Below are 11,290 nucleotides of genomic sequence, written 5' to 3' on the forward strand. Positions count from 1 at the left end.
AAGGTGTGAGCCCAACGCAGCATTTGGCCTTCAGACCCCCCCCAAAACCATCCTACGTGGGTGTGGGGCACCCCACGCCTGGCAAAGCGGCTGCCCAAGGTAGGGGGGTCCCAGGGCCCCCCATTTCCCAGCTGGAAGTTGGGGGGGGGGGGGAGCCCCACTGCCACACCTGATGGTGGCCGGAGTCTGGCGGTGACAGCTCCCAGCACGTGGCTTCGGCCCGGAACCGCTTGTCACCCGTGGTCATCTCGAAGGGGACATCGTGGGGGATCCCCACCTCCGGGGGGGTCCCCAACTCCTCCGGGGGGGTCCCGAGGCTCTGCCACCCAAAAAACCTGGCAGCGGCACAGAGGAGCAGCAGAGCCCAACAGCTCTGGGGCAGCATGATGGCGGGGGGGGGGGGGGGGAAGGTGGGTCCTGCGGGGAAAAAGGGGGTGGGGAGCACCCCGAGGCCGGGAGCAGCCCCCCCAAATCCAGGGAGAGGTTTGGGGGACCCCCCCCCCCCCACATTGAGGGGGACCCACTCTATTGGGGGCGACCCCCCCCCCATAGACCCAGGGGCCTCGGGTGCAGCCCCGCCCCGGGAAGGGCTGGGGACCGGGTGTCCCCCCCCCTTTCCCCGGGTCGCGGGGGGGTCCCCCCACGCGTGGACCGGAGCGGCCCCACCCCGGACGCAGCCACCGCCCCCCCGCGGCGCCCCCGCACCTGCGCAGACACCCGCCCCTCTCCCAGGCCCCGCCTCTTATCACCAGGCGCCACCAATGGGCGGGCGGGGGCGGGCAGATAGCAGCCAATGGGTGTTTTCGGGAGGGGGGCGCGGCCTGGAGGGGGCGTGTCCGGGCGGCGGGCGGCGCGATGGAGGCGGCGGAGCTGCGGGTGGGGTTCGTGGGCGCCGGGCGGATGGCGGGCGGCCTGGCCCGGGGGCTGCTGCGGGCAGGTAGGGGCGGGGGGGGCAGCCCGAGGGGGCCCTGCCCCGTGGAACGCTGTGGGGATACGGGGACAGCCTCATCCTGCCCCTCCGTGGGGTCCCTGCCCCATAGATCGGTGTGGGGACATGGGGACAGCTCCATCCTGTCCCCCTCTCCGGGGTCCCTGCCCCATAGATCGGTGTGGGGACATGGGGACAGCTCCATCCTGTCCCCCTCTCCGGGGTCCCTGCCCCATAGATCGGTGTGGGGACATGGGGACAGCTCCATCCTGTCCCCCTCTCCGGGGTCCCTGCCCCATAGATCGGTGTGGGGACATGGGGACAGCTCCATCCTGTCCCCCTCTCCAGGGTCCCTGCCCCATAGATCGGTGTGGGGACATGGGGACAGCTCCATCCTGTCCCCCTCTCCAGGGTCCCTGCCCCATAGATCGGTGTGGGGACATGGGGACAGCTCCATCCTGTCCCCCTCTCCGGGGTCCCTGCCCCATAGATCGGTGTGGGGACATGGGGACAGCTCCATCCTGTCCCCCTCTCCGGGGTCCCTGCCCCATAGATCGGTGTGGGGACATGGGGACAGCTCCATCCTGTCCCCCTCTCCGGGGTCCCTGCCCCATAGATCGGTGTGGAGACATGGGGACAGCTCCATCCTGTCCCCCTCTCCGGGGTCCCTGCCCCATAGATCGGTGTGGGGACATGGGGACAGCTCCATCCTGTCCCCCTCTCCGGGGTCCCTGCCCCATAGATCGGTGTGGGGACATGGGGACAGCCCTGTCCTGTCCCCCTCCCGGGGTCCCTGCCCCATAGATCGGTGTGGGGACATGGGGACAGCTCCATCCTGTCCCCCTCTCCGGGGTCCCTGCCCCATAGATCGGTGTGGGGACATGGGGACAGACCTGTCCTGTCCCCCTCCCCAGGGTCCCTGCCCCATAGATCGGTGTGGGGACATGGGGACAGCCCCATTCTGTCCCCCTCTCCGGGGTCCCTGCCCTCCCTGGGGTCCCTATGCCTCCCACAGATCAGTGTGGGGACATGGAGACAGACCTGTCCCCCCTCCCGGGGTCCCTGCCCCACAGAGTGGCATGGGGACATGGGGACAGCCCCATCCTGTCCCTCTCCCCGGGGTCCCTGCCCTCCCTGGCGTCCTTACGCCTCCCACAGATCAGTGTGGGGACATGGGGACAGCCCTGTCCTGTCCCCCCTGCCGGGGTCCCTGCCCCATAGATCGGTGTGGGGACATGGGGACAGCCCTGTCCTGTCCCCCTCCCCGGGGTCCCTGCCCCACAGAGTGGCCTGGGGACATGGGGACAGCCCCATCCTGCCCCCCTCCCCGGGGTCCCTGCCCCACAGATAGTGGGGGCACAGCCCTGTCCCTCCCCGCCGTGGGGTGTCCCTGGTTGTCCCTGCCCCATAGCGCAGTGTGGGGACAGCCCTGCCCCTACTCAGAAGCCGGGAGATGGCCCCTGCTTTTGGGGTCACCTCCCTTGTCACTGCACCGTGGCACAACGGGGTGCCCAGAGCTGTCCCCGTGGGGTGCTCGTGCTGAGCCATGGGGTGCTCATGCCGGACTGGCAGGATCCGGCCCCGGCCCCCTTTCCTCTACGTCCCCCAGGCTGATCGGGCTGGGGTTGGAGGAGAGGAGCACATCCCGGCTGAGATCGGGGTGCCTGGGCTGCGCTGGGGTGTCCCCACCACCCTGGGGGCCACCCCGGCCGCTAACCCCAGTCCCCGTGTTCCCCAAGGGAAGGTGCCAGCCAGCAGCATCCTGGCCAGCGCTCCCTCGGACAAAAACCTGGACGCTTGGCGGGTAAGTGGGAATGTGGGGTGACAAGCCACCCTGCTCGGTGGCTGTGGGATGTGCCAGGCGCGTTGGGGTTCCCCTCGCCACGATTTCAGGGCACCCTTTTCCCCCCGCACAGGGCTTTGGCTCATCCTTCCCAAGCCTGGGTGAAATCCAGGCAGAGCCTCGGTGGCTTTGCGGCCAGAATGGGTCCCCAAGCCGTGTCCCTGCATGAAACGGTGCCTTGCCCATGGGGGTGCCGGGGGTGCGGGGTGCCGGGCTGTGACACCTCTCCCTGCCCGCGGGCAGGAGTCGGGCTGCCGGACCACACACTGCAACCTGGAGGTGCTGCAGGAGAGCACCTTGGTCTTCCTGGCCACCAAACCCCACGTCCTGCCGGGCGTCCTGCAGGAGATCCGTCCTGCCGTGGGACCCCACCATGTCGTCGTCTCGCTGGCGGCCGGCGTCACCCTCCAGACGCTGCAGCGGGTGAGCCTCCTCCTCTTCCTCCTCTTTTTCCTCCTCCTCCTCCTTCTTGTCCCATTTGCACCTGCGCCTGTGGAGAAGGACACGCTGCTGTGGCTCCGTCCCCACCCAGGTCCTTCCCCATGGACTGCCAGCCCCAATGGGTGATACCCACCGGTGTCTCAGGGCACCCTTGGGTGCTGCTCAGAGCTGGCACCCCTCTCCCATCCCCATCTCTCCCCAGCTTCTCCCTGCCGGGACCAAGGTGCTGCGGCTCATGCCCAACCTGCCGTGCGTGGTGCAGGCAGGGGCGATGGTCTTCGCCCGAGGCAGCGGTGCCGGTGACGAGGAAGCCGCCCTGCTGAAGAGCCTGCTGTCCTCCTGCGGGCTCTGCGAGGAGGTCCCCGAATCCTACATCAACATCCACACCGGTCTCAGCGGCAGTGGGGTGGCCTACGTAAGCATCCACGCTCGGTGGGCACCGGCTCACCGGCGGGACACAGGAAACCGGCAGTAATCCCACTCGTGCGGCGTTGGGGTTTGGGGTCCCCCCTTGTGCCACGCTCACCCCCGATGCTCTTCTCCCCTAGGTCTACATGTTCGCTGAAGCCTTGGCCGAGGGAGCGGTGAAGATGGGCATGCCGGGCGGCTTAGCCAGCAGGATCGCGGCTCAGACGCTGCTGGTGAGTCGGTGCCGTCGCTTGGGGACAGTGTCGTTCCTCTCCCTCCTGCCCCACAGCTCCCACCTGGCTTGGGCACCCTGTCACCGTTGCTGCCCCGGGCTCTGCGGCACCTGGCAAGGTGCCATAGTGAGGGAGGAGGTGCTGGATGGTGTCCTGCCTCAGTTTCCCCTCTTGAAACTGAAGATGAGATCACCAGGAGACAGCGAATGGCATGGCGGTGGGATAGATGCTTCGACACCTTGTCCCCCGCTGTGGGGGTGTGGGCGATGGGAGGACACTGCCATCCCATCCCCGGCCAAGGAGAGGGGGGTTTGAGAGGTCCCCTTCTCTCTGACCCACCCTGGTCTCCCGTAGGGTGCAGCGAAGATGATGCTGGAGACGGGGGAGCACCCGGCGAAGCTGCGAGGAGACGTCTGCACTCCCGGAGGAACCACCATCCACGCTCTGCACCAGCTGGAGAAGGGTGCGCTGCGGGCCACTGTCATGAACGCCGTGGAGGCGGCCACCAACCGGGCATGCGACGTGGCCGAGGACTAGCGGTGTGGCTGCAAACGAGCCCCTCCGTCCCATCCCCTGTGGGGCAGGAGGGGCAATGGGGACCAGTCCGAACCCCTTCAGGGAGCAGGGGGACCCTGACATCCCCAGGAGAACCTGGCTGGGGGTGGGAGATGGGTCCACGCCACGTGCTACTTCTGCAGGGCTGGGACCGAATAAACGTGGGCAGCACGATGGCCGGCTTGGCTCTTTCTGGTCCCTTCAGTCCTGGGGGGGCTTCTGCACCCAGCACGGGGTCACCTCCACGGGGAGGTGACATCCGTGGAGGATGGAGCTGATGCCACGCTGGCTCTGTGCTCCCCGGGGATGGAGCTGATGCCTCACCGGCGCTGTGCCGGGATGTACTGCACCGGGGACAGGGATGGGGACATGGGGACGGGGTTTTAGAGACGGGCTGATCCCAAGTCAAGCCTGCTGGGGCTGGGCAGAGCGGCTGCATCCCTGCAGCAGGAGGTGAGGACCGTCGTAGGTGCTGTGAGGATGCCAAGGGACCTTGAGAAGTGGGGAGCTGGCAGGATGATGCTCTGGGGGGTGAGCACAGAGAAAAGCTTTGATTTCCCACCTCAATGCCGAGCAGGGGTGCTCGGTGCTTGGGTTACACGGGTGCACCGACGCCGGCTCCTCTGCTAGGCTCTGGAGATGCCTGTATGAACACGGAGCTGCTATCCACATCCCAGAACCACGGGCAAGAAGTCAAACAGCTGAAAAACCTCCACCTCCCACCCTGGCCAGGCACCAGCGATGCACCACGGTCCTGCAGACAGGTCCCTCTCCGGCACCGAGGCGGGAGGATGGAAGCCCAGACCGGCTCTTGGCTCCGGGGTGCTGCACATCAAGGGAGGAGGAACTCAAAGCTTGCTTATCTGGAGAGGATCTGAGCCTTTTGCACGCCCTAATTAAGCTTCGTTTGCCTCCCGGCACCTGCACAGATGCAATTAGTGATGATTTGTGAACCGCTTTGAAGATGAAAGGCTTTTTCCAGGCAAAACATCAGTGGTGAAACAGCTGGATGCTGAGCCTCCGGCTCCTATGGCTTTGACCCCATCCCCAGGGATGCTGTCACACCAGATGCCAGTGCGGCACCAAGCCAAGAGAGATGCCGCAGCCCTACGGTGCTGCCAGGTCATGCCAAGGCATGACCTCCCTGGGCATCTTCTCAAGGCACCTAATTAATTAGCAAAGCTGCAGAAAAGCCGGAGACGGAGTTCAAGCCTGCCCATCTCCCCTCCCCATCTCTACGCTTCACCCTGTAGCCAGGGAAGGGGCTCATGGCACCTACGTGGTGCAAGGAAGCAGTGGTCCTCAAGGTTTCCAAGCCACCTGGTAGCTCCTTTGTCCTTCTTCTGCCTGTTTTTATCCCTGTCCTGTCCCTACACGTCCTCAGGTTGTCCCTCCCAAGGTGATTCTGCTGATTCCTCTGAAATGTGAAGTGCTGCTACTTTCTGATTTCATTCTTGGGCGTCTCCATCTCTCTTTGTCCTCCACACCAGTCTTCAACATCTGAAAATCCTTGGCCAAATCCAGCCCTAGCGCTCGTGACATGGCTAACCCCAGCCCCTGCCCGTTCCCCATCTCCATGTGTCCTCCTTAAGGCTTTTGAGCTTTGGGTTTTCAGGTTGTCTTTCAGAGAAGCGGCACATTCAACCCCAAAGCCAGGATGTCGATGACCTTCATCGTTTTGGTAAGCACTAGTTTTAACAAAAATGGTTTAAATTCTGTTATTTTATTAAAAAAGTCAGCACTCGCTGCAGGTAAATTATTGTTACTACCTTACTGGTAGTACTCATGCCTTCAAGAGAGGCTTCTCATCCTGCCCGGTGAAACTATGGAGCAGATCCTCCTGGAAGACACGTCGAAACATATGGAAGGCAGGGAGGTGATAAGAGACAGCCAACACGGCTTCACCAAGGGCAAATCGTGCCTGACAAAGGTAGTGACCTTCTACGATGGAGTGACTGCATCGGTGGACAAGGGAAGAGCTACGGATGTCATCTACCTGGACTTCTGTAAGGCCTTTGATATGGTCCCCCACAACATTCCTGCTGCTCAATTGGAGATATGGGTTTGATGGAGCTTCATCGATGACACAGACGGTGGGATTGAGTGCACCCTCAGCAAGTCGGCAGATGACACCGAGCTGTGTGGTGCAGTTGATGCTCCTGAGGGAAGGGATGCGATCCAGAGGGACCCTCACAGGCTGGAGGAGTGGGCCCATGCGAACCTCATGAAGTTCAACAAGGTCAAGTGCAAGGTCCTGCACCCGGGTTGGGGCAATCCCCAACGTCAGTACAGGCTGAGGGATGGATGGATTGAGAGCAGCCCTAAGGAGAAGGACTTGGAAGTATTGGTGGGTAAAAAATGGGACATGAGCCGGCAATGTGCGCTCGCAGCCCGGAAATCCAACCGTCTCCTGGGCTGCATCCAGAGCAGCGTGGCCAGCAGGTCGAGGGAGGGGATTCTGCCCCTCTGCTCCGCTCTGCTGAGACCCCCCGGAGCACTGCGTCCAGCTCTGGGGTCCCCAGCACAAGGCAGACACGGACCGGGTGGAGCGGGACCAGAGGAGGGAGATGAAGACGATGAGGGGGCTGGAACAGCTCTGCTGTGGAGGAAGGCTGAGAGAGTTGGGGTTGTTCAGGCTGGAGAAGAGAAGGCTCCGGGGAGACCTTCTTGTCACCTTTCAATATAGAAAGGGGGCTTCTAAGAAAGATGGAGCAAGTTTTAAACTGAAAGAGGGTAGGCTTAGATTGGAGCTAAGGAAGAAATTTTTATGATGAGGGTGGTGAGACACTGGACCAGGTTGCCCAGAGAGGTTGTGGATGCCCCATCGTTGGAAGTACTCAAGGTCAGGTTGGACGGGGCTCTGAGCAACCTGATCTAGTGGGAGATGTCCCTGCCCAAGGCAGGGGGGTTGGACTAGATGATCTTTGAAGTTCTCTTTCATTCAATGGTTCAATGTTCTCACCTCCCCAAACCAAACGGTGCTGTGAGCGCACCCAGGCTGACGTACACAAGAAGCGAAGACCTCCAGCCCCATCTCTTCTGCTGAGCTTGGCAACGTTTTTGTCAACCAACCAAAGACTCCTTTAATTCACAAACTACTGTGAGCCACATCCCAAGCTCTCAAATGTTTTTGTGGGGTTTTTTTGGTGCATAAGATTATAAAAATAAATAGAAATGTGGTTTTACATGATTACATTCCATTGGTGGATAGAAATCTGCATTCAAGCACCGCAGCATCAAGCCCCAAACACGTACAATTAGGAAACCAAAGCTAAGGGAGAAGCGTGAAATGAGTGAGCCACCCCGCAGCGTGTTGGCTGTGAACCTGGCAGCGCAGAACAGCAGAAATTGAGGTTGGTTGCGTTTGTGGAGGGGAAAAAAGAAGTACGTTTCCCTCTTAATACAAAGCATTTCTCGACACGGGTTCTGCAGTGGAGTTTCATGATCGGAAAAGACAAACCTCAACTCCGTATTTGACTTTTTGTGTGGTTTTTTTCCTTGCTGCTCCCAAAATTCCCTGGCAGCCTCATTTATTGGCAAGTTAACCCTACTAATAAAGTAAAAAAGTCAATTTGGGGAGCAGCCGCAGTGGCTCGAGTGCCAGCCTGGCCCTGCCACGTTAAATGGACTGCAGAGAGGTGGGGAACACGATGGAGAAGACCACACTGAGAGGACACAACCCCACGGAGGTCCCCCTTGTGCGGCCCCCCCTGTCCCCATCCCATTGGGATGGCTCCACGTGACTGTTTACAGAAGACAACCCCAAAGTGGGAATAAAAATCCATTTAATTTCCATAAACTCTGAAGTTATGAGACAAAGACCCGACACGTAAAACCACCCACCCTGCCTGCTGACCCCAGGCATGGCAGCACTGACGAGTTGGTTTTTTTTCCTCCTTCTTTCAGTAATTTGGCTAAGCAGGCTAAAATTTAATCCAAATCAGGTCAAGAGCTGCTAAATTCACATCTGATGCCTCCGGTATTTCAAGGCAGTGCCGGGAGCCCTCCCGTCTCAACTCGTGACGCACGTCACGCCGGCAGCCGTCTCCCCTGCACCGCGAGACACATCCGCCACCCCCAGCTGCTCCACAAACCTCAGAGGGGGCACCTCAACCCCCAATCCCGGAGCCTTCGGCTTTGCCAGGATGCTCGGATGATGGTACCTGTTTCAGCAGGTCTCCGTGGTCCGGGTGTTCCCGGGCGTGGGGCTGTCATGGGAATGATGGAGGTGACCCCCTCCAGGGAGCTGCAGCTTCTTGGATGCCACCCAAGCATCCCTGTCCCAATCCAGTGCATGAAGAAAGTTGTCTTAAACCATCCCCAAACCTCCCCAGTTTAACAGGATTCTGTTTCAGCAGTGGGAAGGGTGTCACCAGCCTCTTCCAGGGCAGAACGTTTGCCTTACAGCACCGCAGGAGTGGTCCCCGTCCAGCTGGCTATGCCCACCGCAGCCCCGCTCCGAGATGTGGGGAATTACTTAGCGTAACTTCCCCCATCATCTCGGCTCCTCGCGGCAATGCCAAGCAGGTCCCTCCCTTCCCGCTTCTCCCCATGGGGTCAGGGCAGCGTGGGGGGCATCCACCCTTTTCTAGTGGTGCCGGTGACCAGGGGGCCACCCCCGCTCAGTCTCATGGGATTTAAAAAATAGCACCTCCTAAATATACTTAGGCTGACGAACAACCCTCAAATACGCAACGTACGGAAGGGTTGTTGCATAAAAAACCCCCGTTAGCCCTAAATTGTAACCCCCCCCTTAGCTGTGGTAACCCAGGGGCGCTTGGGCCTCCGGAGCCCTGGGGACCGCCCGTGATGGAGGGATGAGGGGAGCTGGCACCTCTGCCGCCAGCCCCCTGGGACAAGCGGGGTGTCCTCAGCCCTGTGTCCCCCCCACCCCAAGCGGGGCGGTTGGTAGCCGAGAGTTCGTGGTTTGCCCTGCCTTAAGAATGGGGGCTGCCGCCGCGGCGCAGCCGCTGGGCCATGCTGATGAGGGAGCGGAGCTGCACCAGCTTCAGCGGCCCCACTTGCCGGGGGTCCTGACCCTCCAGCCAGCGCAGCGCCGTCTCCAGACCTCTGATGGCTTCCCGAGCCGTGGGCAGCAAGCCGTCCCCTCCTTCCCCACCCCTTCTGCCAACCCCATCTCCAGCAGCTGCCTCCTCCTCATCCTCCTCTGCCCCGCAGCCCCCGGGGCCTTCCTCCTCCGCGTCTTCTTCCCCATCGTCCTCCTCCGTACCCGGGGCTGCGTCGTCCAAGTGCAACCAGTCCGCCACCTCCTCGGGAGCCAAGCGCTTGTAGGCCAACGCGGCCAGGTGGGTCAAGTCGCTAAAGACTTTGCTGTCCCCGCCGCCTTCCTCCCCGCGCGGGAGATCTCCATGCTCTTCCTCCCCGGGCTGGGGCTCGAAGGCGGCACGCAGCCCCAGCAGCCAGCACTTCTCGATGGAGCCGGGGGGGATGAGGTCCCAGGAGAGGCCGGCCAGGTACAACATGTCCTTAAGGAGGAAGGACCGCACAAAGTCCATGGGGCCACTGGAGCCACCACCACCGGCCGTGCACGAGACGGCCAGGCGCAGCAATTCCCGCTTGTAGAGCTGCTTGAAGGCGGACACCACCCCCTGCTCCAGCGGGGCTGGGATTCGGCCTCCCCCTCCAGCCGAGCCGCTCCCGGCAGGGCCCTTGGAGAGGAAGAGGGCGCGGATGGAGCCGTCGGGCGTCTGCAGTGGGGGGGATTCCTCAGGGCCCGTCCCGGAGTGGGGTGGTGGCGAGCTGAGCAGCAACACGGCCTTCTGCTGCAGGCAGCTCCGGCGCAGGTAGCGTTTGACGCCCGGCACGAAGTCCTCAAAGAACCAAGCCCGGAGAAGGGCTGGCCCCAGCCTGGCCTCGGGGCTGTAGCGGTAGCAAGCGGGGAATTTGTCCTGGTTGTGATGGCGGAGGCTGGGGGGATCGCGAAGGCCCCCGACCACCAGCGGCTTGAGCTTGTGGGAGCCGGTCAAATTGGCAGCCAGCAGCACGGTGACCCGCTCGCGGGGAGCCGGCCGCCGCCGTGCTGTCGCCGTCACCCCGCCGGCTTGCCCCGGCAGCAGCTTCCAGTAAAGCCCGGTGACATTGGCGTTGTAGATCTGCTCATCACCGTAGCCCCCGGCATCAGCGGCCGGCATCGGCAAGGCCTCGGGGCAGGCGGCGGGAGCCCGCTCGGGTTCGGCGGGGAGGCCGCCCTCGCCGTAGATGCGCTGGCTGGAGATGCCGTGACGCTTCTGCCAGCGCCAGAACCAGCCGTGGCTGGCCTTGAAGGTACACTCAGGACCGTAGATCTGCCGGGCGAAGGCCTCGGCCTGGGCTTGGATGAGGGGCCCGGAGAGGGGGACGCCATGCTGGCGGAGGGCGAGGAACCAGGCGTAGACGGCACGGTCGATCTCCTCCTCGTTGGCCAAGCGCATCTTCTTGCGTTGGGTGCCCACCTCACCCCCCAGCTGCTCCAGGAACCACCGCAGCTTGGCCTCGTCCTTCAGCCAGCCCCTCAGCGTACCCCCCGGCACCCCGAAGGCCCGGCACACCGACGCCTGCCGCTCGCCCTTCTTCACCCGCTCGATGGCCTGGAGCTTGTCCTTGATGGAGTAGGCCCGTCGCAGCGCCATCTTCACCGACACCCCCCCGGCTGCGCCGCCGCCCCGCCGCCCTCCCGCCATACCGGCCGGCCCCCCACCCGCCTCCGGCTCCCCCCCGGGCATGGAGCAGCCCCCGCAGCCATGGGCCGGCGCGGTACCGGGAGGGGGGCGCGTTATAACCGGGGCGGGGCGGGGGAGGTGGGGGGGTGTGGGGGGGGGGCGCGGCGCCTTTGTCTCCGCTCCGGCCCCGAGCCGGCCGGTAGGGCGGGGCGGCGCGCAGCAC

At 63.0% G+C, this 11,290-nt stretch overlaps 2 protein-coding genes across 2 annotated transcripts; one reads left to right on the forward strand and one right to left on the reverse strand.

Annotated features, from left to right (window-relative positions):
• Positions 1-855: 855 nt before the first annotated feature.
• Positions 856-4,582, forward strand: PYCR3 (pyrroline-5-carboxylate reductase 3). The gene is made up of 6 exons (XM_059815483.1): positions 856-937; positions 2,668-2,732; positions 3,015-3,194; positions 3,415-3,627; positions 3,761-3,853; positions 4,208-4,582. The coding sequence occupies exons 1-6, from the start codon at positions 856-858 to the stop codon at positions 4,388-4,390; spliced, it is 816 nt and encodes a 271-aa protein (XP_059671466.1). The 3' UTR covers positions 4,391-4,582.
• A 3,633-nt stretch (positions 4,583-8,215) lies between these two features.
• On the reverse strand, positions 8,216-11,043 carry TIGD5 (tigger transposable element derived 5). The gene has a single exon (XM_059815490.1). It carries the CDS (start codon positions 11,035-11,037, stop codon positions 9,346-9,348), a length of 1,692 nt encoding a protein of 563 aa, XP_059671473.1. The 5' UTR covers positions 11,038-11,043; the 3' UTR covers positions 8,216-9,345.
• Between the last annotated feature and the right edge of the window lie 247 nt (positions 11,044-11,290).

The sequence above is a fragment of the Gavia stellata genome, chromosome 3 (assembly GCF_030936135.1).
Source record: "Gavia stellata isolate bGavSte3 chromosome 3, bGavSte3.hap2, whole genome shotgun sequence".
Taxonomy (NCBI): Eukaryota; Metazoa; Chordata; class Aves; order Gaviiformes; family Gaviidae; genus Gavia; species Gavia stellata.